This window comes from Saccostrea echinata, unplaced genomic scaffold, assembly GCF_033153115.1.
Source record: "Saccostrea echinata isolate AGI-Se365-2 ecotype Australia unplaced genomic scaffold, CSIRO_AGI_Sech_v1 ptg000002l, whole genome shotgun sequence".
NCBI classification, from domain to species: domain Eukaryota; kingdom Metazoa; phylum Mollusca; class Bivalvia; order Ostreida; family Ostreidae; genus Saccostrea; species Saccostrea echinata.
In genome coordinates this window covers 814,890-842,097 of record NW_026889751.1, presented here as the reverse complement: position 1 = coordinate 842,097, position 27,208 = coordinate 814,890, and the positions used below count along the sequence as shown (strand labels likewise).

Here is a 27,208-nt window from a genome sequence, read left to right as displayed (position 1 = left end):
CAGAGTAATTTGAAAATTTCTTCATTGTCCCAATTTTTAATTTGTCTATTTAAGATGAAATAAGACTGTGTTTGTTCCCATAATTTATTTGAACAAAAATATTGGATGAAAAACTTGAAAAACTGATTTATGTATAAGATGTATTTACAGTGCAAAAATGTCAAACTAAATGCTCTGTAGCGCCAAAAGAAGCGGATTGACCCCCATTTTTTGTTTTGATTTTTAATTAAGCTATGTGTATAAATTCTAAAAATATACTTGATAAAAAATTTTCATTACTTTTGATGGCAGGATCCAGCCTCCTTAACAGGTCCATCCTGATACCTTCTCTTTCTATTTCCTTTGCGAATATAATTAAGGTCTTCCGTCTTCACAGAACATCTTACAGTGATTCTATTGTTTCTTATTAGGGTCTTTCAAAGCTACGTCTGACAGTCGGGTGTGAATCCGGATGCTTTCTGATTTTAAGAAGGTATCTATGAAGGGTTTGAATAAATCCTTACTGTTTTCTGGAAAATGCCAATCCTCGTAAATCCGCTCTAAGGTATATCCTATGTCCAGGGCTTTATGTAATTCTGCAGTCACTCAGGTGCCAGTAAGACTACGACCCTGGTCCGTGTGTTGACATAGATGTTAAGATGTAGAGTCCTGTGTTTCCACACACGTTCGACATAATGGAAATAATAACTTGCGCCAAGTGCGATAAGGTAAAACGTGATGATAGAGGTCTCGGGGTGGTAAGACACGACAGTGAATGAGACCGAAATAAGTTCCTACGCCCTGGAATCGGTCTGTAATGATCTGAGGATGGCCAAAGGAAAAGGTATGTGTTTTAACACGTAAGAGTATAAGGAACAGACGTATGGCATGTCACCATCCTCACAATATAAGCGTGTAGCATTGGTCTGGCCTCTCGGGGTTCAAGGGAACTTGAATGTCCAGGTGTAGTAAAAAATTCTATAAAGCCACATCTCTTTGCATTTGTTGATCGAATTCGTGCTCCCAGATGCTACGTACAGAGTGTCCCATTTCCTCTAAGACCAAACTCCTTCTTAAAGTTTCCTCGTGTAATTCCTGATAAGTAAAGTGAGTTCTGTAAAGATGAGTTTCGGTCTGTAGATTGGGATAGCAAGTGGGGCATCCGTGCCAATACCAGAGATAAAATTCGTAGAAGGTGTGTGTGGCCTTGATCTTGACATCTCCTCAATTTCTAGCATGTCGTATGCTAGATCTGCTCTGTTGACAGGCTTTGGAGGAATATTGACGAGCAGGCTGATACCTCATGTTTAGAATGATGGCAATGGTATTCTCGGGCATGAATCCTCGACGGTAAGCTAAACTGGCCGTACTGGCAAAAGTGATGGATTCCTGGAAGGGGTCTACATTGACCACGCTCTTGAGAGTGGCTCTTAAATGAGCACAGTATCGTCTTAAAATATCGACCTCAGAAATACAATACTCTAAAATTTCCTTCTGGAAATCAAACACTTTTCCGGAATTATGTTGGTACCGATCGTAAAAAGCCTGTCGTCCACTAATAAACACATCGTCGGGATTGTAGAAAGCCGCTGATGGATAACGGCACACGTTATTCTGGTTCTGTTCAGTATTGAAAAAATGAGGGATATGCCCTTTTTCAGTTCGGTGAATCCGAAAGAAGATGGCATTTTGGACAGAACAAAAGGTAACAATTTTATACGAGTCAATGAATTTTAATCCGCAGATTTGCATGGATTTTAGTGCCGTTCTTGATGACTGTAAGCTTCATGCAGGTGGAATGCACCAGGTAATTTAAAATGATCTGTCCGTCGTATTCTTTGAAAACCTTTGAAATTGTGGGCAATGACGATGTCCTCGTCGTGTAATAAAGTAGATTTCTTATTCCCTACCATGGAATCGGGCTGTAAGAACCAGTCCATGAAGTTTTTTAAGGTATCTGGCCCTTGAAACACGTGTTGATAGGGTCCCATGTGTCGACAATGCGGGCAGGGATCTTCCATGGGTAAGTGTCTGCAATGTTCACATACGCGATGAGTCACACATAAATTAGGGACGTGGATTTTCCTGGGTAAATTCGAAATTGAAATAGATGTAAAACTGTAATGCCTCTGTTCCCATCTTTTTTGTTTGGGGTTTCAGTTGAACGTAGCACTGATGATCAGTGTCTATGGTTTTCTTACAGATCTTACATTGTTTCTGTCCTCTGCATTGATGATGAGGGAGAATATTTTTCTTCATCCATTCTTCACAATGCTCCCACCGTCCCATTAGATTACACACAGTTGTAAATTATTTTCGTAGCAATTCCTTCTCTCAAAAATCCCTTGCATTGATGACACTGAATGTGGCTCCCGTCTAGAGAACACTGAGTGTCCATTGAATAAAAAAAGGAACGTCGGTAAGGACACTTGGTTCGATGCTCTGTCATGTATCTGTACCTCACATCGCAATGATCACAATAATATTGGTTACTCGTCACACCAGGCATAGACAGTATGACATAGTATTATAATGATGATCGTTTAACAGAACATTTAAACATGTTCCGTCCCCGTATACTTTGTGAATGGGCTCCAAACTGAGTTAGTGGACGTCGACTTGAACTGAAATATTTTCAGTCAATAGCGGGGGGTTAACACCTGTTGTAGTTTCCCCATTTCTTTGGGTCCACAAGGTTGATGGATATCACACCAGGCTTGTTCCATGAGAGCTGTAGCTTCATTCTTCTGGTCATTAGCTCTTACATATCCTTTCCTCATACGCAACCATAGTTTTTCCCATTCGGGTAAACTCTCTGGATTTTCCGGGTTTTCACTGAGTAACCGGGTGACTCCGATAGCTCTAGGTAAAACAAAACTTATCCAGGGGATTATTGATCTGAACGATGGATTTGTTTTTCCCTCTCGAAATTCTCCGTACTGACTATCAGATGTTGGATATTATTTTCACAACTCCCTTCAGGATATTTGAACTGAAGCATGTCAAATTACATAGCACCGTATCCCGGTTTGAAACCTTTTTTAAATTGTTGAAGGGCTTAAATTTTATTTAAGATGACGTCCTCCCTAAAATGTTAACGTTGCCTAAACTCGTATCAAATGTCGGACTCCAGAGAAGGGTGGCTAATGTTAACCCACTTGCCCAAAAAAATTCATATAGATTTAGCACTTTAAACGGTTATTGATGAAACATATCATGTCTTGTTGGTTGTTCTGAACATATTATCATCAACAAAATGGGTGGTAAAAGAAAAACAAGAGTCAGCACAAGTTTGTAGTCGAGAAAGTTTTCTTCCTTGGGTAGAACTGCGGCAGATGATAAAGAAATTCGTGACATTTTGATTAATTGATTGATTGTATGTTGTTTTACGTCCCGTTCGAGAATTTTTCACTCAGATAGAGACTTCACCATATACCGGTGAAGGGCTTCAAATTTAGACCTTTACTCGGCACTCAGGGCCATTGAGCAGTGAGGGATCTTTATCGTGCCAACGCCTGCCCTGACTCGGGGCCTTGGTTTCTAAGGTCATATCCGAAGGACCCGCAACTTTCACTTCAAAGTGCCGAACGCAGTTGCTACCTATTTTTTATCGACTCAGGTCAGTCGCAGCCGAGATTCGAACTCACGAACTTCCGATCACGGAGCGTGAGATTTTGGGTCCCAGAGAAAAAAGTCTAGTTGAGTATTCAAGCTCTGAATTTGAAAGAAATCGTGCTAAAACATCAGTCAACCTGAGTGAAATAAGTGCTACCCAGTTTACAATGTTCGAGTTTCCTGTAAAAGATCAAATGCCAACAGTACAAAAATTAACTCTCTTTACAAATGATGTACCCGTTACCTGCAACATCAGTTTTACATCTGTAAAATTTACATATGCAATCAAAGGACAAGTATACACACGGTACTACAAATCTCTGCACATACATATTAACTACATGCACCTACTCAATAGCATTTTCCTCACCACAAGTAAGATAATAGACCAGTAGTATAAGTACCAAAGACATCATTACAGATCAGCAGCAGTCCGTTAACCTGCACTACCTCAATAAACAACAGAAGTAGCAGTCCTTTAAAGGTCAACTGAAATGATTTTTCACTTTCATTTAATTAACCCCTTATTATCTTCAAGTAAACCATAGAATTTAAATTATATTAGTTATTCGGTTATATCTTAATGTATTTCCGAAATATTTACGGTAAAAGTTGTCACACCTGAAATCTGACCTAAAATTTTGTGCGAGTTATGCCCCTTGACACGAACCCGCCATATTGAAACTACAGACGCTGAAACGTCATGCTTCAGACGATAGGGGATTGAGAAATAAAATATGGTGCTGTGTGCAGCACCAAACTGTAATATCCGATACGGTCAGGGTGTGTCTATGTTTTCCTTCCCCGAGGATCCCAAATTATGCCAAATTTGGGTAAGAAAGCTGAAAACCATTAATTATTGGCCATCCAAACATTCCAAGCTTTGCGAGCGGCATTTTACCCCAGACTGTTTTAGCCTTCCAGAGCGCGATGCATGAGGTATAGTCGACTCCAGTTAAAAAAAGATGCCATACCTAGCATGTTTGACTATACTCCATTGGATACTAAAGCCATTAAAGGCCATAAAAGGAAAACAGCAGATGTAGATGTTTCCTATGTACCAAAACAAAGTCGGACATCGAAAGTTTTGGAGAAAAGACGTGCACTCGCAGTAAGTTTTTTTTTTAATTTTTGAAATGGATTTACGAAATTTTAATGCATCTATATTTGTTTAAATTATTAGTTGTGGTGTAGAGAGTAGATTTGTCCACATACATTGTACTTTAAATAACGAATTTCATTACAATACCTGCATGAATTACATATATAATGATAATATACAGGTGTTTACAATGAACTTTCCTTTCGCCCTGTGGGGCCTTGGTAAATAAACAAATTAAATTTAAAAATATATAGGCCTATATAACGTTACCTGTACTGAAAAGTTAATCACAATATCGTAAACTTTAATAATATTTGTAATCTTAATCAGGCTCAGAACCTTAATGAAGATGTAGAGATTATTCTTCCTCCTCCGAGCCAGTTTCAGGACAGCCCAGAGACTCTAAGCACAGAACCAAGCTGTCAAAGTGGAGCACACACAATGACTTTTGAAATGTCTACACAGACTAATTATGGGTTGGTGGTAAGTTTTGTTTCATTTGTATTGATTTGCTATTGATTGAAACAGAACATTTTGAATTTATCAATTTATTATAGAGAAAATATTTTAATTAAATAATTTTCATATGTCTCATTTTAATTTTACTTCATGACTTTTAGAAATGCAGGCATGTCTCTATACAGACAGAGATTCGGCCCAGTACAATATCGACTAGTACCCAAACAGAAACAATGTTTTCATTGGATGCACCTGAGGACCTTTACGAGAGCTTCGAGTCACTGGCCAGCACTGATTCTGCAGCTTCAGAATGGATTCCACCTGATCTTGATGAAAACAACAACATAGATCATCATCATGTTCCTCCAAGTCACTGTAGAAGAAAATTTATTGTATTTGAAGAATGTTTAGACCAGCTTCTCCAGATTTGTACAAAATGTGGACAGAAGTGTGACATTAAGAAAACCATAGTTGGAACTCTGTTGTTTGTGTCCAGGGTATGTGTCTGTGGGGAGACTTTCACATGGGGATCACAACCCTTCACTGGATCAATTCCTACTGGAAACTTGGTCTTGTCAGCAGCAATTTTGATTAGTGGCAGTAGCATAAATCAAAGTTTGACCATGTTTCAACATGCTAATATATCCTGTTTCTCAGAGAGAACCTATCACAACATCCAACAGCATTATCTTGTACCAGCTGTTGAAAGGGTTTGGAAAGTACATCAAGATGCAATATTTGATGTAATAAGACAACAAAATGTAGCTGTTGTTGTTGGGGGAGATGCTAGATGTTGTTCACCTGGACACACAGCTAAATATGGATCATATAGTTTGATGGATCTGGAGCTGAGACAGATACTTGATGTTCAACTAGTTCAGGTAAGAAGAGTGCAATACCTTTTATTATTATTTTTTACCTTACTGCGCATGCACTTGCATGCATATATTACTTGCCCAAAAGTGGAAATATTGACATCAACATTCAGCACTGAATACCGAATAGCATGCCATGTTTAAAATGAGTTTAAGTTCTCAAAACATTATATGCTTAACTTTTTAAGAGCAATGAAGTCAAAAGTTCATATTGGATGGAAATGGAGGGTTTGACGAGGTGCCTTAAGAGAGTTGAAGAGGAGGGAGTAGTTATTAGTGACCTTGTTACTGACAGACATCCCCAGATTAAAGCTTACATGAAAAAAGAAAGAAGTGACATAAACCATTGGTTTGATGTGTGGCATATGGCCAAAGGTAAACTCACTTTACAGTTTTATACAATTCATTAATGCATTAGGTATTCCTCATTTAAGTTATTTACCTGAATAGCTATATATACTTATCATTTAAAAATTATTTGTGTTTTGTAGGGGTGTTTAAAAAGTTGGAGGCTATTGGGAAGAAAAAGAAGTACAAGCAAGTGGGTGATTGGGCACGGTCAGTTTCAAACCACCTATACTGGTGTGCAGCATCTAGTGAAGGAGATGGTGAATTGGTGTCTGAGAAATGGCTGTCTATCCTCAACCACATCACTGATGTTCATGAGGGTCATGGGAAGCGATTCCCCAAGTGCTTACATGGTGACCTGGAGGACAGAGATTGGATTAAGAAAGGTAACTATGTAAGCATGGGCTTGAAAAAAAAACACAACATTTTTGAGCCTCTACTTTGCAGATATACAGTGTAATTATGTGACATATATATTCTACAATACATAAATATATGAAAGTCTGTACTTTGTTATGAAGCAATATTGATCTGAACTACAAAAAAAATGTATCCTTATTTCAGGTAGTCTAGCTTTCCAGGAGATGGAAAAAGTTGTTAAGGGCAGACTGCTGGTGCAAGACATTAAGAAACTCTCCCCTGCAGAGCAAACTTCAGCACTTAAAGCCTACCACAATGTAGTGTGTCATTTTGCACCCAAATCTTTGCATTTCTTTTATGCTTCAATGAAGGCCAGGTAAGTATTTTTTTTTCTTTTATTCAAAACTCAAATGCTAAGAATTTTTTTTTTAAAGATTTTAATCATAATTCATGAATTCCACTGTTCTTCTTTTTTCCAGACTATACATTGCAGCCCTGCACTTCAATGAAAACTCCAGCCGGGATCAAGCTGTAAACAAAAGTGGAGAGCTAATATATTCTGTGTCATATCCAAAAGGCAGAAATGGAGCTGGCATTCCAAAGGAAGTCAAAGTAAAGCAAACATACAGTAAGTAAAAATTCTAAAACTTTTCCTATAACTCAATACATTTAGTATGTAATAGTGTGTCTTAATTTTATTCATATTAACATATATCTCTTTAAAATTTATTTCTCTGTTTGTTTAAAGATTATGCAATGGTTTTGATGCAAGAAGTGATCAAAGTGAGACTGGAGTTTGGTTCGTACAGTGAGTCCAGAAAGAGTCGTGAGGCTGCCATGGTGAACTGTCCTGCTTCAATTGCATCCTCGTACCAACATGTCCCAAAGTCAGAACTTGTGGAGCGCCATATCTGTCGGTTTAATAAAAAATGTTAGTTTACCATACAATCATGAACAAACAAAATGAATTGTGCTCAAATGTCAAAAACTTTCTAAGCTTGTAAACATCAATAATTTTCTAAGCTTGTAAAAATAAAATTATGTCTTTTGAGTCATGAATACAGGGATAATGAAGTTGCTTGTTTATATTACAATCCTTTAAAAAGATTCCATTGTTTTTTTTTCCCCAAATATGTGTACCTAGGACATTCCTGTTGGATTCCTAAACCCACAGTATTGCTGAGATGGAAATGCAGTTCTAATCTTTGTTACTACACATGATGGCAAGATCTTCCTGTTGTTTTTCCCCAAACATTGCCATATCCATCGCACAAATCGTCGATATGCTAGATGCCTGTAAACACTAAGAACAGACAAACTTTTTAAAAATAATCAGAACTAACGACACTTGCAGTTAGATTCAGTGATTTTTTTTTGTTTTAAATAAGCTATTATTTGAAATGTATAATCTATAATACATGTCTTTACAGTTGCAGTACCAGGTACAACCCCCCCCCCCCCCATCCACACACAAACATTCATGCTTACAAGTAAACAATTGCTTAATTTTATTCCAAATCCTTTGACATAAAATCATGATTATTAAAAAGATAACATTTAAAATATTTTCTAGAATTGTGAAGTATATCTGTTTTTTGAGTGCTCCATAAGTTCAGACAGTATGAAATATTCCTTTCAATCAGAATGACCAGAGGTATTTACATGCATGTATAGTACTTCTTTATTTGTATTATCAAGATTACATTTTACAATTTTACAAAAAAAAAACCTACTTGTGTACTAATTCATTTTCTTCCAGTGGTCCATGTTCTTCTAGATATTCATAAAAGGATGTCTCTAAAACCCATCTGTTGAGACAGTTTGCTGCAAAACCCTCGTGTTCTGTGATGCAGGTCTCTCCTCTCTCTTCCAACCTTGACTCAATAGCAGCATAAAAATGGCAACATTTGCATTCTCTTGCAGTTGGCATAGTAATGCAATTTTTACAGGAACACCTGCACCCCAAAATAAAAAAATGTTACCACCCATATTTGCAATTTTTCAGCATTCATATAAATAAAGTATACTTTTCATGAATATAACTATATAAATCATAATTCATGAAAAATACTTAGTAGTAAATGTAATCCAATTTACACTGTCCATACAACAATTAAATTTCTTTAAATTCATACTATCTTTTATATCTCCATAGGCTTTGAAACCCTAATTTTTTTATTTATTTATTCTCGTCCATCAACAGCTGTCCTATCGTGTTTAGGACCAGTATACCAATATGAGCATGAAGTACTAATCCTAGAATCAGCATACTTAAAATCTACCTCTAAATTCAAGGTTCTTAAACTTTTTTTATGCTGATCATTTCATATACTTTTAGTTAATACTTAAAATACATGTATGACTGTATACCAGTGCATGTCTGACGGCAGTTGTTCAGAGATTTCATCATCACTATGGACGCTGCCTTGTGCCGACTGCCCCGAGTCACTTTCATCGTCAAACGGCTGTCTTGTTGTTTCTTGTCTTTTAACTGGCTCGTATTGATACGGCTGCACAGTCAGTTTAAGGGTTAAGTCTATTTCAGGTATACTTTCGTCCGTGTCACTTTCGTTAGACTCGTACATTATGGGCGACGCCATGTTCCACTAAAGGGCAGATAACTCATATCGGACCGTTTTACCTGAGCTTCGGATTTGAGAAATTTTTACCTGTGTTTCAACGGGTAAAAAAAAATAATCATGGGACAATTCTTTTTTAGGTATCAACTTCCTAAATAAGTAGTTTAATCAGACTTTGAGAACCTTTTCAGTTGACCTTTAAATCACGTTTTTGATAAGTTTTTATCAAATATATGCACTTTGAAATATGAAAAAAATATACATCAGATACACGGACGTTCGATCGAGTTAACCGGGTACTCGTTGACATCCCTCACACACACACACACATATATATATATATATATATATATATATATATATATATATATATATATATATATATATATATATATATATATATATATAATTATATATACATGTATATGTATGTATGTATGTATGTATATATATATATTTGCGATGTCAACGAATATTCGAGTACTCGACTATCGTTCGATCATACCGACTATCGACTAAACTTTCTATAGTCGGTTATTCGTTAAAAATGAGTTACCTGAAAGTAATTTTAAATTCAAGGTCATAAACTTGGATTCGCCCATTTCATTTATATACATGTACAGATCAATGTCCTCGTAAGTAAAACTCAGGGTATGGTTTAACTATTCAAAGGAAATTATTTGTATGTCGATTTATATTCGGCAAATATGCCTTCAAAATCTACAGTTTTGGAATACTTTAAAAGCTTTCAGGATGGAAAAACAGTTAAAAGTACGTTATCAAGGTTATGTGAAACTTAACTTGTATTCTGCAGTGGAACATCAAATATGATGTATCATATGCCGAACCCGTCAAACATACATGTAGTAAACACAGTCTTCAAGTGAAACTTTTCTTAAGTAAGTTCTCCGCAAAATGCCAAAAAAGCAGAGCCGGAAAGAAAAAATGTTGCTATCACAAACATGATTATCAAGGATTGTCTACCACTTATTGTTGTAAATGGAGAGGACGTTCAAGAATTGTTTAGTTTTGTAGATTCAAATTATAAAGTTTCAACCTGCAATTCCATAAGATCTGACGAAATGCAACTATTCATATAGAATAATTAAACAGCTGTTACAAAATTGTAAATACATGTAAATTGGGGGACAGTTATGAGCGTAATTAAATGGTGTTTCTTTCTTATATTAATATCATGCAGTCTTTTTAAGATTGTATTGATTGTTTGCACAAAATCTCACAATTAAAAGTAATCGCAAGCTCTCTCTATTTTTTTAAGAGACCAGTCAAAGGTCCCTGACACGACACGTAGAAACGACTTCAATTAACGGATACATGTACTATCGTTATGAAAAGAAAGGACAAATGCAAGCGTTTGATATCCTGTATTCAGATAAAATGTGCAGTGAATATTATATTAATTTTGAAATCAAATGCATTGGATAAATGTAGATGTACAGCATTTATTGTACTACGTAAATTTTACGATTCAGAAATTCGTTGTACAATGGTGATAGCGTAGGTTAATATTGTACAACTAGTCTATAAAAGACAAATAGTGAAAATGACATGAAAAATTTATTTAAATTTTAACAAATATTCGACTATCGTTCGACTAAAGCCTCTGACTATTCGATTAAGCTGTCCGAATAAAATTGACATCCCTAATATATATATATATATATATATATATATATATCTATATCTATATCTATATATATATATATATATATATATATATATATATTTGTACCATAGGACTGGCGGTAAATTTAGATTTTGCTTTCATGTTGCTGTGGTGTATTTGCCAGAAGAATCACAGTTTTTTTAAGTCACGCCCACCTTTTGGCATCAAGCCATACTGTGTCAAGACCTTGACTAATGAATGAATGATGTCAATTTCAAGACCAAGGCAATGGCTGATAAATAAATTAAGTCAACATTTTAAATTTCAAAAATACTAACATTATTTAGCTTGTCGGTGTCCGCTTCATAAATGGTTCTGTATGTTTTCTCCGCGTATCCTTAATCAGTAAATGATACGTTCTATCTCGAATTCTCGTCATTTTCTTTCCCGTCTCCAAATACATATAGCAATTTCACATCAGAAGTCCCCGCATTTTTTTTACTTCCAGTACCATTTCAAACTTTCATTAAAATGTCACAAATCATTTCATTTTCTTCTCTACGCCGATTGCCATAAAGAAAAAGTTCAATGCCGATGTTTCCCATATCCATCCCCCCTTTTTTCAAAAAAAAAAAAAAAAAAAAATGATCTAGAAAGATAACTTTTCTTTCAGAGTTGACGGCTTGAACATAAAAGCCTACAATCGCTACCCCTATACCTGTACCTGACAAAAATCATGTTTTCTGCGTCTTCAACATTTCAAAGGTACAATATCTTCACACGTACCAATTCCGATTTTTTTTATCACCAACTTGTAGTAGCAGTGTCGCAGTAAAGTATGATCCTTGCAGATGGAGACAGCTATTTATACAGACTCCGGACCGTGTCTTGACACCTCGTAGTAGGCGGTGCTATTTATCAACTCGCTTTTCTCTCATTGGTCCTCTGGTACAAGTAACTTACACAATAGATATTAATTGGTTAGCTGTAAATACACTCACAGTTTTTATTCACTCGGGGCTCCGCCCCTCGTGAATGAAAAACTGTGAGTGTATTTACAGCTAACCAATTAATATCTATAGTGTAACTATAACATATATATATATATATATATATATATATATATATATATATATATATATATATATATATATATATATATATATATATATATATATATATATATATATTAGATGAAATCTAAGAGAATTGAATTGTGAATTTATACCACTACCGACAGAAAAATTCCAATAAGCCTACAGGCTTATAGCAGGAAGAAATACTTTGTTCAGAATCCCGGATGAAGTAGATGTACGTCTCCAAAAAGGAACCACCCCCTTTTTTGTAAAAACTTGAAAAATAAGTATTTCATTTATTAACAGTTATTGTGAAACCTGTCATACTATGTTATGGATATTGTACTTCAGGTGCTCTTATTTGTTTTCCGTCAAGGATAAAAGCAGCGAATATGCACATTTTACTGATAAATTGATATTTTTGGGGGGGATAAAATTAGCTTTTAATGCCCTAAGAGTATTTGATATAAAAGTCTGTATTCAGAAAAAAACTGAAATATATTGATTAAAGCACAAAATACACAGAAGTCCCTGGGACTGCTTTCTCTGACTGCTTTGTTCACTCATGCGTGAAAAAGGTTCTGAGTGACATGATAGCTCCGCCCCTTGTGAATTCTGAATTTGCAGCTCCCTGTTGTTGTTTTGTTTTCTTTCTGCAAAGAGGTGTTTAAGATAATTTTTTTTAAAAACAAGTCCCAGGGACTGCTGGGTCTGCTTTCTAGAGCAGTCCCACAGCTCCCAGAGCAGTCTCATAGCGTTTCCAGAGCAGTCCCACAGCGGTCTCAGAGCAGTCCCACAGCAGTCCCAGAGCGGTCCCAAAGCAGTCCCGGGGGGACTGCTTTCTGAGACTGTTTAGGTGTCAGGTTGGGTCTGGTTGGTACTGTAGTTTCTCAAGAACCTCTTCTGACATGAGACTATAGTGATAACTTAGACACTTTGATTTACTATAGTGATCACTATGAAAACTTTGATTTACTATGGTGATAACTTTGACACTTTGATTTATTATAATTAACTATAGTATTATTTTGTTAGGGTAACACTGAGGTCGCACCCCCAATAAAACAACTTTCATGACGCAATCCTTTAGCCAAAATGCAAGAAGCTCGAAATGAGATGAAAGATATGTCAAATAAAGGGGTAAATGAAACATCCAATAGCCCACGGAGCTCCCCCAAAGTTTTAGTCAAAAAGAAAGATGGGTCGATCAGATTTTGCATTGAGTATAGAAAACTGAATGACATCACAATAAAAGATAGTTATCCAATCCCTAGAATCGATTCTTCACTAGATGCACTATCGGGGTCTACATGTAGGTGGTTTTCAATGATAGATTAAAAAAGCGGATACTGGCAAGTCGAGATGGCTTCAGAAAACATCCCTAAAACAGCTTTTTTAATACATGGGGTGGGCACTGACAGTTTCATAAAATGCCTTTTGCCTTGTTCAATGCCGGTGCAACTTTTGAGAGGCTCGGGGGAAAAGTTCTATTTAATTTTTCTTGAAAAATCTGTTTAGTGTACCTTGACGGTATAATTGTCCTCTCAAAAAATTGTGTTTATGAGAATATCATCTGTAAAACTGTTTCTACCAGATCTGGCGGTAAATCTGCTCTGTCACATGATATCCTTACAAATCAAATTGAAAATACAACAAAAAGTGAAACAGTAAAAGTAACAATTGTGATATCAGTGTACTGTTAGTCCCCGAATGTCTCTATAGCCCAGTAGCTAAGTACTTCCGTAATAGCTTGGAAATACGGGTATATATTGAATTGTTGTGGTAAATTTTAGAAATTTATTTCAAAATTAAGGATTATCTCCTTCATGCATCGCTCTGGTTTTGGATTTGGTGCATCAAAAATTGGTACAGTATATAATTAACATTATGACCGCATGATTGAGAGGGTAAACCAAACTATCGAAAACATTGTTATCTGTTTTTGTAGATGAAAATCAGAAAAATTAGGATGACTTGATACCCATTTTAATGCTCGTCTATTGACCCTCAGTCCACGAGTCTACTGGGTCGGGTCCATGTGAAATGGTGTTTGGTCGCCCCATAACCTTGCCACTCGATTTAGTGTTAGGTAGACCAGAACCTAAAATAAATCAAAACATAACTGAGCTTGCTTGTAATTTGTCAAGAAAGATAGACAAGAGTCGCTGACAATTTTGCAAGAAATAACATAAAGTTAACTTACGTGAATACAATACAAAGATACGTCATTCAAAGAATAAAGGATCTGCAATACAAAGTTAAAAAGTCTTTCAAGCACAAAGGAGACATCTTGCACCACAGTAGACTGAAATTATAAGATGATGAAAATAAACAAATCAGATGCTAAATAATAGGAATATTTGACATTTTTTTTTCACTTGGTATTCTTATTTTTATTTTATTTATTTATTATTTATTTTGATAAATATGCCTAGCGAAATTTCGACATTTATATTTTTTATGAAATTGATTTGTCGATATGTACTCCATTCTTTATACTCGTGAATTTGAAGTACAAGTGTACTTTGTGCGATGAATTCACGTGTCAGCTACAGGCAGAGCAACATCTCACTGCCATACATTCGGACTGTGGATTCCAATATTCAGTGTGCAAATATATATATATATATATATATATATATATATATATATATATATATATATATATATATATATATATATATATATACATGTATATGGAACCAAGAACATAATTATGAGGGTATTAAACAGTTTTAAAGACCGCAATGAGCTTTCATGAAGAAGAAAAGAAAATTTTTATAATTTAAAAAAAAAAGATATAGATATATAAAGCTTTTCATGAAAAAAACGACACCAAACATGTTTAAAGGATATAGCGAAAAAAAAAATCAGGATGAGCCATTCACAGCTCCCTCAAAAGGAAAGAACAAAGAAAGTTCAATGATGGAAGTTCGAAGGAAGTAACTCCTGTGATTTAAGTCAGTAGCACAGTGCAAAGCAACAAAATGGAACTCGTAAATTTACTTACCTTGTCATTGGTCATTTGCAAAATTATTTTGTTAAAAAACATTCTGATTGTACACACAAGTACTCTGAAGTTGATATTAAAAAGATGCCCGAGTTTCTGAGTGACAATATCTATGTGCTTTTTGAGACCAGGTCCTCCAACAATCTATTAAAATTTCCATGGGTACCAATTGCGCCCCTTTATTAGCAGACCTAAATTTGTATTCATATGAAGCAGAATTTGTTCAGAATCTTATAAGTGAAAAGAAGAAAACACTTGTTGTGGCCTTCAACTCGACATTTAGATATATCGACGACGTATTGTCAATCAACAATGGTTATTTTCATTTTTATGCAGATACGATATATCCCAATGAGCTTGAAATAAAAGATTCCACAGAGTCTGACACATCTGTTTCATATTTGGATATTTTACTAGAAAAGACGTTAATGGTTATCTAACAACAAAGCTTTATGATGAACGTGATGACTTTAACTTTCAAACCGGCAACTTCCCTTACTTATGCAGCAATATACCTTCATCACCTGCACACGGGGTTTCTATCTCTCAGTTGATTCGATACGCTAGATCATGCACTACGTATGAACAATTTCTAAAACGAGGTAAGTTATTGACAAACAAGTTGATGAGATAAGAATATCAACAGTCTCGTTTAAAGTCATCATTTAGTAAGTTCTATGGTTGATACAATGACCTTGTCAGCAAATACAATGTATGATTAAGACATATGCTGACTGACGTTTTTCATACTAATTGTTAAGCCATTGTTTACACACTGAATTGTAAACGTTTTTTCCTGTTACATGTATTTCCCGATCATGACAAGGAGCACACTGCGGATGGGACCGGTTGGCGGGGGAAGCTCACTCCTCCATGGCATTTGATCCCACCTCTGATGTTTTTGGAGGTTCGTGTTTGCTCTACTCCCGATTTGTATTGTTTTAATGGACTTTGAGCTTGAATACTGTTCGTTATCTCCATATTTCATACATAAGAAAGTTTTAGTTAATTTCAATGTTGCATCAGGGAAATTTTACCTGAATTGCTTATACCAGCAAGTCCTCCTTACGTGTTCACACCAGACTTACAGTCATATCTTAAAGTGCATATTGAAATCAATGTTTTCAAACCTATATTTTGTATGAAGGGTTTGGAAAGATATAAAAATACCGCTGAGCACCTTTTAACTGCAGGAGTTTGTTTTTGTTTCATAAGTTTATGTTTGTGTCTGTATTGTGTAGAGTGTTTGTGAATATATGTGTAATTTGATGCTCATTACTGAATATACAAATGCTATTGCTTAAATATTTAATAATTTTTATATCATCTATGTTCATATTTCAAACAATTTAATTATATCTCTTTTAAGTAGGATAAGAACAGATACTGATTTTCATATTTTGCAGGGTCCTTCGGATGAGACATTAAAAACCGAGGCCCTGTGTCACGGTAGACGTTGGACGTTTGTATTTTTAAACAGCTTCTTGCCCACATTTTCAGTCAGTATCGCTTAACATCCCATACTGAACAGGTCAGACATCAATTAATATAGAACATATAGATTCCACATTTTGAGAAAAATACTATAGCAGGTATGAAGTAAGAGTTAAAATTTGATATATTACAGCAGTAACATCAATCCAAATAGCTTGTTACTTATTTCTATCATAATGAAAGAAAGAGAAAAGGTGGTAAGGAAACCTACGCCTAAATTAAAAACAAAAGTACGAATTCATGAAAACAGGTATGTCAAGTACATGGTTTATCGAAAACAGCCCAAGAAATTAAAAACAAAACTATATCAGGGAAAGGATTTAACATTTTGTGCCATTAAAAATAATTATCAAAATATAACCAAAACTAAATAACCGTAATATACAAATCAAGAGAAAATGTTCCCCACGAAGGTTTAATTCGTGTCACCTTTCAAAAGTAACCAATGAACTTATTCATTGACGGTCGTGTACGTGAAACTTACCTTAGATTCCTTCGCAAACAAAAAGCGCGACATATCTTTATACATAAGATACCAATGCGGCTGCGGAACATCACTCACTATTTCTTCGTCTTAAAATATAATCCGACAATTAACACTTAATATCTTTGCATATACAGACATTTCCAAGATAAGCTGCATTTTTTTTTAATTTCTAGAGATCTTTTTATAACCTAAAATAATTTCGGGTGTTAACATTTTGGATAACTCAAGCCCCTCTGGAGTTTGAATACATTTTTAAAAGGGTCATTTCTGATGTTATTAAGTCTTCATACTACTTAAAAGTTTACTTTTACTACTACAAATCCCTGTTTACTGTCGTAAATATACATGTACATACCTTAATAGCTTGAAACGACAAATTATGAACAGCGTTGACGGCTCCTGTGTTTTCATAAAGTGAATATTTCTTTTCTTTTTTTTTATTGCTGGCAAAAAATGTATTTAAACCGCAGGACATTGACTAATTTCTTTATATACTGTCTGACTGTCACTATATACAATGTTCCTTACATACAAAGCAATGTTAATACAGAAATTTTATGAGAAAAATATTATGATATTAAATATACATAATACCCGTTTCGTAAAATTTATATTTTTGCAGTATTTAGAGACGACATTAAAGGAGAGGTTGTTAGTCCATTTGGGTTTTTTATACATAGAGATATTTTCACTATTTTTAAACCTCTCAAATGAAAAAATACAGAATCAAGAAAAGAGACGTTGTAGATAAAATAACCCTCTAAATTATCTATTCTCATTTTGTGTACTTTTCTTTCAAAATCTGAAATAAAGCTGTACATTCTGCCATGAATAGTGACTGGACAGATACAGATTACTTATTGAATTGTTTGTATACCAAGAATATTGTCTTAAATAGATTACAAGAAACGCAACAGAATATCAAATTCATGCTTTGAAAAGTTAAGAACATACCAAAATCCTTTGAATCAGCACACTCCTCAGAGTTTATGTTTGACTTACAGGCTATGCTGCATTTTCCATAGGCATTGCATGTTGAATTGATACAATGATCACATTTTTCCACACAACGATTTCCATAATATCCATGATCACAGAAAGCACAAACAAGGGGACTGATAACTTCAGGACAATCTTCGTAACTATCGCACATTTTACTCCAATTAGTCCAACCAATAGTACAAACTTCACAGCTTAAATTATTATAGCATAGTTTACAGTTATCTTGACAACGTTTTTGACAAATCTCACCATAGTAACCATCTTCACACTCCAAGCATTTAGACGCATTGAAGCATAATTTGCAACCTTCGGGACAGGTTTGGTCACACTCATTGCCGTATTTACCGTTATTACATCCGTATAAACAGTTTCCATTCATATCACACGTGTTACTTAAGCAGGCATCGTCACACTTTTTTTCACATATTGAACCATAGAAAAAGTTATTTTTGCACTGTATGCACACATCCTTTGATACACACGATGAACAATTTTCGGGACACTTGAAACATTTAGATTCAAAAAGGAACCAAGGATTCTCACATTTAAGGCACTGTATTTTTTTAATTCCATCAATAAAACCGCAGTGTGCACAACTTCCCGTAACAGCACTACACGCCTGGTCACAATTCTCACCAAACCATCCATCTTTACACCCATGAACACAGGTCTGATTTCTAAAACATGTGGAATTTAAACAGTTAGGACTACATTCTTCTAAACAAAGTTGCCCATATCTCCCTGGAACACATCTTTCACACTGTCCTGTATCTTTATCACATTCTCCCTGTAAGTCACAATATTTACTGCACTTACGATTACAATTGAAGCCGTAAAATCCGGTAGAACATAAATGACAGTTACCTGATCGAACATCACAGGATCCATTTCCTCCACAGGAATCGGGACACTTTTCAGCACATATTGAGCCAAAATACCCATCTTCACAAATTTCACAATTGTATCCATCTTGGCTACATTGCTTACAATTACTTGGACATGTTTCATTGCATTTTGACCCACTGTATCCTTTCTTGCACTGCTCGCAGTTACCATTCTTCCTATCACATGAATCACCGTCGCAATTTGGGGGACATGTGTTATTGCAAAATTGACCATAAATGTCTTTAAAGCATCTATCACACACTCCGGTCATTTTTTCACAACTTCCATTGCATTTTCCGAGGCAGGTATAATTACAGTGACTTCCATAATAACCCTTACTGCAAGACAGACAGTCTCCTGATGTTTGATTACACACATTGTCTAAACACGTTGTTGTACAAGGCATAGAACAGTTCTTATTATAAAACCCTGTTCTACAACTACAATACCCGGATGTCTTATCACAACGTCCATGACAACCCACTGAGCAATTTAACTCACACCGATTCCCAAAGAACCCATTTTTGCATTCTAAGCAATCGCCAGTATCCGAATTGCAACCTCTTTCATTACAAAACTTTGAGCATCTCTCTTTACAAAAGTTTCCATAGAAACCCTTCCGACAAAAACAATTTCCCGTAATTTTGTCACACTCTTTGTCACAGCCAGGTGGGCAGATGCTGCAGTTTTTCCCGTAAGTTCCGCTGGTACATTCTAGTATAAAAAATAAATTTGAAAACTAAATTATTAATGTAATTAATAACATGATGTAATTTATAATGTGGTTTATATCCTGTCTCAACTGGGCACGGTAGCCTAGTGGTAGAGCGTTCGCTTCGTAATCGGGAGGCTCGTGTTCGAGTATCGTTCACCTCGTCAAACCTAAGACGTAAAAATAGGTAGTGATCGTTTCTTCGCCAAGAGCCCGAAGTGAAAGTCGCGGGATTTTCGGACGAGACCATAAAAACCGAGGTCCCGAGTTACGGTAGGAGTTGGCACGATAAAGAACCCTTACTCTCAATGGCCCTGAGTGCCGAGTAAAGGTCTAAATTTGATTCCCTTCACCGGTATATGGTGACGTCTCTATATGAGTGAAAAATTCTCGAATGAGACGTAATACAACACACAATCAATCAATATATACTATCGTGTGTTAATTTCCTGTCTTTTTAAGATGGCCAGAAAATGCATACAATCCTATTTTCTTATTTTTATAATGATAAAAGTTAATACAAAAGAACACTAAAAGATAGAGTTGCTACATTTTTACCAGCATATCAAAAGTTAATTACATAATTTTGAAATCCGTATCAACGCACTTCACAGTCACTCAAATTTTACATTTCTCAAGAAATATGTTTTAAACATGTTTGTATAGCATATTGAAATACAGATAAGGATACTATATATTACGGAATAAATTTTATATAGTTAAAATTTTAAGTACAAACTATCAACTCATTATTTGAAGAAATAAGAAAACGAATGTCTGTAACAGCCGAGTGTAAGATAGCAAAACTTGTACACTCTCGCAAAACATATAATTAAGCCTCATGGAAATTTTGTAGAAAAAGATATGCAATCGCATATAACAGGTAAACTGCATAAGCACCCCAAAGAGTACGAAACCAACGATCATTATCCAGATCAGTAAGGCATGTTGCAACTCATATAAAAGATGTTGGGGTAAGGAGAAAACTTAAATATTTTTTTTAAATACCGGTAAACACAAAACCTTGAAACTGTTCCATATCGAAAATCCTTTACAATGAGAAAATGGGGGAGGGGGTCGATTTTCGGTTTCGTTTCCTCTCCTTTTTTTAAATGAATTATTTGAAATAATTAGATCTATTGTATGTAACAAAAAGGAGTACTCAGTACGTAAGTGTCTATGCGAGGGTGGGGGATAAAGGTGGGGTGGGGATAGGGACTTCCAATGAAAAAACTTAAATTAAATGCTTAACTAGGAACATATCTACATGTACACTATACTACAAACAAAGAGCTGGTACTGGGGCCTGCTGATGTGACATGGAATTGTTTTGAATGCATCTCAATGAAATAAAAAGCAGGTGAATTTAAAATATGATGTATAATAAATTTTGTAATTTCTACCGAGCTTTTTATTAAATGAGGCAAATTATGCACATATTTCCCTCCCGCAATATGCATGCAAAATCGCAGAGATTTTAATTATTTTCAATGAACTGCATTGTATATTTGACAACATACTACGTTTATATTTTTTCTTTCATCAAAAATGTAATAAAAAAAAAAAGTAACGTCAAATTAATTTTCTAACGTCACGTAATTTAATGTCATTTTGACGTTACCGAAATTGACAACAACACCGTGCGTGACGTCACCGTGACTGATAGAGCAACTGCAAAACATACCAAAATGTTGAAATTCAAACACTTGAAGGGTTGTATTTTTTGTAGATACGATTTCAAGATAAGTTCCTTTCAGAGGTTTCCTGCAAGTCATTGGTACAGTTTTCTTAGTATCCATGTCGTTATGCAATAATGTGTCACAAATCTCATCAAGATTACGGGAAAATTCTTTTTCTTTCACATAAAATGTATAGGTCTCATTTCGCCCTACAACAAAAACATAATTATCATAGATAACCCAACCATACATGCCATGGAGATTGTTAGGGGTCTACTAATAAGCATAGTTTTAAAATTGTTATAAATTAGAATCTGAGAAATAAATCTATATTTAAAAAGTACTTACGAAGTCGGAGGGTAATGTGTATTCTATCAATTTCTGTAGACATTTTTAATTGGACCCTTACATATGGATTGAAGTAAGAAACCTTTACAGAAGTATTAACATCACCATCTAGTGTTCGAGAATTCATTTCATTTTCGACATAACTTTGATATAAAATGTTAGCTGAAAAAAACACACCCATGCTATTCAATAATGTAGACAAAGAAAAAATAAAAATATACATTGTAAATGATTGTTAATTTTTAAAAGCATATTTTTACAGCTTGTAAACTAAGATTATTTGAAGTATACTTAACCTCTTTGACATTTGTTTTTAGTAGAACCACTCCATCCAGGCAGACATTCTGTACAGGTTGTGTTACAGTCTACACAGTGACAGTCACAGGTTCCATTGCTCCAACACTGTCCTTGATATTGAAAAGTGAGAATTTAGATGAATGAATATTGATATTGAAATACATATATAATGAGGCGAGAATTAACATAAAATATTGATTCCAACTTCAATTACAAAATCGTAAGATGATAAATTCCTCTCCAGAGCTGCATTAATATTGATCTTTATAAATGAATCACATTTTTAACTGTAGGGTTGTCTTGATTGAAATCGGTAGACAGTTTTCAAAGAGCTGTGTGACTAGTAAGGGAAAGTGTACTGATGAAATTCGATTTTACCAAATACTAAAAATACTAAAATGTCGCCTTCCCCCAGGTGTAATTTATTAATCCCACACAATTGATTTCTATTATTTTTATCGTTTTCTCAATGTTCAGAATATCTTCCAATGTTTTAATGAGCAACGTATTTACTCTTAAATTATTTTTCGTTTAAATGGACGATTAAAAAAAAAAAAATCATTTTTCACATTTTTCGGTAAATGTAAGTTCATTAACATTGACCAGCAATTAAATACAATATAAAATCGTTAGATTGAATTAATAAATGCTTCCCTGAAAGTTCAAAGTAATTATCTTAAGAGACCTCAATTAAGATTTCCTTATCCCTCCAAACCTTTCCATGATTAGGCTAAAGAACCTGTGCTCATTCTCCATCCTTTATAAGGAATAGAACTAACCCTTTCTTCACCATAACGCTCATTTCACTTACAAACATCAAGTAAAAACAAACCTTCCACCATCACAATTAAAAACTGTACTATAAACAGGGATCCGAGCGTTTTCATCTGAAAAAAGTAAGCACATATAAACAATTAATCCTTTGATATGCACCCCCCATAAATATCAGATTTTAGGATCTAAATCTACTTAATTTAGGCTGGTTAAATACTTCGTCTATGTTATATGTATATATACATAGTGGTTTTCAAGAGCAACTAAATGTGATGAATATATACACAACAAGTACTTTAACTATATGGTAAATATATGCAAATTAATCTTACTTTGATGTCTGTATTCTTCCAAACATGTCGCAAATAATCAACAAAAAACCCACATGTAATCTTTAATACGGCAGAAAATTTCCGTATATTATTTATGAGTCACAAAATACTTACAATGATCGAAAACTTTAAATGCAGTTTTAAGCACGAGTTTGGTAAACAAAAGCTCGTGTAAAGACAAATACTTGTAATGTTGTCTATTATGTGACTCACAAATGATCTTTTTAAAATGATAGACATAATAAATGATGACCTTCATTGACTAAAGAAAAATAGATTTGTGAAAAAAGTGTAGAACAGTATTTTTTCATCGGAAAATAGTATGACCTTGACCCAACCTACATGTAACATATTCACATGATCGAGTGTTTTTACATGTAATTAACCATTACATATGAAAATCCGAAAACAAATCAGTATAATTAAGGTCTTTAAGTGAATCTCTGTATCATTGCTTAAGTATTAATGCGACATAAACAACAAATATCGGAACATAACCAAGAAGCGTGATTTCCGTAATTCATATTCTCCAAAAAAAAAAAAAAACAAAACAAAAATCCGTGATAAATACGGAATTTCCGTAATAGTAAACACCTATTTATTTTAAGTGAAAAGTCAGGAAATGATAGTTACTTTCCTCCTATAAGATAATGGTAAACGTCTATCAAATTAACTATATATTTATTGGACTTTTATTTGTGTCTAAACTTTCTTGTTTTGCTGTCTAACATATTAGGGCTCTTATTAGTTTTGTACATATATACATGTATCTCACAAAAAATATTTCAATTTTTAATTAGCATTTCTACAATCAAATATCGTCAAAATAACAAAGGATGCAACCAACTATATATTTCTAAAATTTCTCCAATAGCCGTCTTCGGGTAAAGTGATGATATACTAGTATGCAAAATGTCTTTCTATTGCAAATCACAGTGCCACATAAGTTGATTATGTATGGAAAAGTAACTTTTTATAAAGGGAGCATGTATCAGTATCTTCAAAATAAGCAGAATTAGTAGATAGTAACTGATTTTAGGGTAAAAAGATATTTCCTTTATGGCAATATCCTCATTAATAGAAAACTTTATACTTGGATACTTGAATACAATTCTGCAATTCAAAAGATAGGTATACGATTAATGGATCAATGGAGATATACTAGTATACTGGTATAAATATTCCACCTCGATCAGTATGAGTTAAAAATGTAATCATTTCGTCTCAGAAAAGAGAAAAGCCAGCTATCACGTAGGGTTCCATACTTCCTCTATGAATGGATGTAAACTTGTGTGTATTTAAAATACATGTACTATATAATTGTTTTCGATCAAAGTGTATTTAAGTGGTATGGATTCGCTTGCTGTGAAACCTTCGAACACATTTCCGATTTCATGATATTTTGTATTATTGGACTATTTATGAATGTTTTAGAACTTCCGGCCAGATATTGAGGAAGGTTTGTGGATTTGAACTTAAGTGTTCACAATGAGGACAGGTGTATTTTTATTGGATTGTGGAAATGTCAGACATGAACAAATGTTCCAGACATATTGGTATTGAAATTATGTCTTCTTTGGAATTATCATTTTTCCTGATCTGTGGGATCATTGTGATTAACAATCCTAAAATAGAAGGTAATTACCAAGTAAAGTCATTATGTTAATAAGTAATAAAAGGAGGAAAAACTTCATGCATACTTCTCTCAAGTCTTATTTGTTAAGTAGTTGAATACATGATTTGTCAGAGTATTCTGATATGCAGACACTTAAATCCGACTCCTCTTTTTGCAAGCACATTTTTCAACCTATAAACATCCGTGAATAAAGGTTGATGTATCAAATAATACTATTTGACAGATACTAAATTTTTCAGAGCTCTCTAAATAGTACGAAAATAGTGTATGCCGTAATACTGTTATATATGTTTCTATATATGTACGTATGTATTAAGAATAGAATTGAATAATTATATATATATATATATATATATATATATATATATATATATATATATATATATATATATATATATATATATATATATGGGGGGATGTGGGGGTGTGTGTGCGTGTGTTATTTAATGTTAATTATTTTTTCACATGTGTGTGTGTGTGTGTGAGGGTGTGTGTGTGTATTACGCTACTTTAAAAATCTTTCAAGCTTTACATTTTTCAAAAAAAGGTCAGTGCAAATTTCTTCCAAACTCCAGTGATGTGTGCATGTGTCACTGTCACAATAATTGCCACTACGGATGCCAGACTTGTGATTTAGGATGGGGCGGATCCAAACATTTACACTGTCAAAAAGGTACATAATCTATATACCCGGGTATTTCATGTAATTCTTCGTTCCCTTTGTGGATAACATGTATATCTTATATGTATGGATTCAAGTAATGTGGTCTCTATTTATCTCTACTTATCCTTAATATATTAAACATATTTATAGTCAAACTTCAAGTTCTTTTTTTTTATTTATACAAATAAAAGTGAATGGGATTAGGCAGCAGGCAAAGCCCATTTTAGCCCTCTCCCTACAAGGTCAAGGTAAACACACTCACTATACAGGTATAATACTAAATATACAAACATAGTAGAAAAAGAAACAAAAAAAGTAGAAGAAAATACAATGTAGTACCGGTTGGGAAATATTGACAAAAGTAACATACATGACAGTGTCCAAAGAAAGTTTGGTTGCTGCTATGTAAGCATGTACTGCTTCAATTTTTTTTAAAATATTAATACCTAGTCCACGATTAGGGCTACCATATAATAATAAATCGAGTTTAGGAATTTGATCACAATCAATAATATTTTGGATTGTTTGAAAAAGTACATTTCGGGGAGATGTATATTTTGGACAAGCAAAAAAAAATGATGATGAGCATCTTCAACAGAGTCAATACAGTATTCGTTCAGTGGCGTTTCTGATAAAAATTGGTTATATAAGTTTGCCATCAAATTACTTGTATTATTTCTTAACTGACTATCTATTAAAGTGTAACTTCTTGTTTTCAAGTTCTTGTGTAATAAGAGTTTATTAAATGGGCCCGGATTTAGAAATCTAAGAAATATTCAAAACTTATTATCAGCTTAGATGTCATCATGCTATTAATTGTTGATCTGAGAAAATGATACAGTCATAAATTTTCACGGTAAATCGTACTTCCTTTCCATCTTGCGACCTAAATTCATTGAAATACAGACCACTAGCATACTATGACTAATCAATGAAGAATCAACAATTCCGTACCAACTGGAGAAAAGTTTGATGAAAGTTAAAAATGTTTTAAACATTTTTACTTGTATATAGTTTTTAATGATTGCTTGTACATGTATTTTAAGATAGTTATGTTGATAAAGTGTAACTGTTTTGTCATACCTTTTTATCATTCTTTGTAAATCATATATAGAGGATTTTCAATGTTTTGTAGATGAATATGGAATTTATTTCACAAGTCGGACAGGATTTTTTTTATATTTTCACGAGTGCGAAGCACGAGTGAAAATACCAAAAAATCCCGTTTCACGAGTGAAATAAATTCCATATTCATCTACAAAACATTGAATTTTCTACTTAATACAATTTCTTAGATTTTCCCTTTGCCTCTGTCATTTCGTAACTCAGAGGCTGTGACGTCATAGTTGAGCGTTTGAGACATCATAGTTAAGCGATTGCGAGATTGAAAAACGTTGTAAATATGGATTTTTAACATTTTGGGAAAAACTTTGGTAGTATACTGTAACTATTAGTCTCTGTCAGGATGACTCATTAACTCTATCTCATAACAGGCCGGGGATATTTTTTTAAAAAAGGAAATCCGTAAGTTTTGCCGCACTTCTGATATTCTCACACTGTGAGGATATCATTTTGATATCCTTTCGTACCGTGTCGGAATATCACTTTTATTCGATAAAAAAAATAATACAGTATTTCACTGTTGAAAATGTAATAAAATCAAAATATTATCTTTTTTAGAAAATATAGTGTATCAGAAACAAACAAGGCAAGAGAATACTTACTCAGGGAAATTCGATTCAAGAAAGGCCGTGGACGGAGATCTACGGACCTTCTCTAAAGTACAGGAGGCGGAGGACACAGTCTGGTGGAGGGTCCGGTTAGACAGGGACTACAGCGTTAAAAGAATCAATGTCACTATGGATTTG

The 27,208-nt window shown here is 34.2% G+C and overlaps 4 protein-coding genes across 5 annotated transcripts; 2 read left to right on the top strand and 2 right to left on the bottom strand.

Annotated features, from left to right (window-relative positions):
* The first annotated feature begins 4,103 nt into the window (after positions 1-4,103).
* On the top strand, positions 4,104-5,746 carry LOC133203316 (THAP domain-containing protein 5-like). Its single transcript, XM_061339127.1, is given in 5 exon segments — positions 4,104-4,506; positions 4,509-4,705; positions 5,027-5,179; positions 5,317-5,652; positions 5,735-5,746. Coding segments are annotated over 5 exon segments (873 nt in total). The 5' UTR covers positions 4,104-4,331.
* Positions 5,608-7,796, top strand: LOC133204625 (uncharacterized). Of its 2 annotated transcripts, none has more exons than XM_061340380.1 (6): positions 5,608-6,036; positions 6,219-6,405; positions 6,522-6,764; positions 6,943-7,114; positions 7,218-7,366; positions 7,487-7,796. In XM_061340380.1, exons 1-6 carry the CDS (start codon positions 5,779-5,781, stop codon positions 7,672-7,674), a joined length of 1,197 nt encoding a protein of 398 aa, XP_061196364.1. In that variant the 5' UTR covers positions 5,608-5,778; the 3' UTR covers positions 7,675-7,796. The 2 variants fall into 2 exon arrangements, with proteins under 2 accessions (XP_061196364.1, XP_061196371.1); XM_061340387.1 differs by having other exon boundaries at positions 7,218-7,350; positions 7,487-7,633.
* LOC133204642 (P2X purinoceptor 7-like) lies at positions 7,564-9,461 on the bottom strand. Its single transcript, XM_061340398.1, has 4 exons — positions 9,109-9,461; positions 8,472-8,693; positions 7,879-8,041; positions 7,564-7,649 (listed from the first exon to the last, which is right to left on the bottom strand). Exons 1-3 carry the CDS (start codon positions 9,336-9,338, stop codon positions 7,879-7,881), a joined length of 615 nt encoding a protein of 204 aa, XP_061196382.1. The 5' UTR covers positions 9,339-9,461; the 3' UTR covers positions 7,564-7,649.
* Positions 9,462-14,017: 4,556 nt separating this feature from the next.
* On the bottom strand, positions 14,018-22,776 carry LOC133203307 (multiple epidermal growth factor-like domains protein 10). Its single transcript, XM_061339117.1, has 6 exons — positions 22,767-22,776; positions 21,934-22,044; positions 21,638-21,799; positions 21,295-21,498; positions 17,966-19,612; positions 14,018-14,121 (listed from the first exon to the last, which is right to left on the bottom strand). The coding sequence occupies exons 1-6, from the start codon at positions 22,774-22,776 to the stop codon at positions 14,018-14,020; spliced, it is 2,238 nt and encodes a 745-aa protein (XP_061195101.1).
* Positions 22,777-27,208: the final 4,432 nt, after the last annotated feature.

Bases quoted from the DNA above. Each gene is read 5' to 3' on its own strand.
- LOC133203307 (XM_061339117.1), bottom strand. The intron at 21,499-21,637 runs GTAAGTACTTTT...TTTTTGTTGTAG, and splicing joins ACACATTACCCTCCGACTTC to GGCGAAATGAGACCTATACA. The intron at 14,122-17,965 runs GTATGTTCTTAA...GATTTATTTTAG, and splicing joins TGCTGATTCAAAGGATTTTG to GTTCTGGTCTACCTAACACT.
- LOC133204642 (XM_061340398.1), bottom strand. From the start codon at position 9,338: ATGGCGTCGCCCATAATGTACGAGTCTAACGAAAGTGACACGGACGAA. The intron at 8,694-9,108 runs GTATACAGTCAT...TTTGGGGTGCAG, and splicing joins CTGCCGTCAGACATGCACTG to GTGTTCCTGTAAAAATTGCA. The intron at 8,042-8,471 runs GTAGGTTTTTTT...GTCTGTTCTTAG, and splicing joins GAAAATGAATTAGTACACAA to TGTTTACAGGCATCTAGCAT.
- LOC133204625 (XM_061340380.1), top strand. From the start codon at position 5,779: ATGTTTCAACATGCTAATATATCCTGTTTCTCAGAGAGAACCTATCAC. The intron at 6,406-6,521 runs GTAAACTCACTT...TGTGTTTTGTAG, and splicing joins TGTGTGGCATATGGCCAAAG to GGGTGTTTAAAAAGTTGGAG. The intron at 6,765-6,942 runs GTAACTATGTAA...TCCTTATTTCAG, and splicing joins CAGAGATTGGATTAAGAAAG to GTAGTCTAGCTTTCCAGGAG.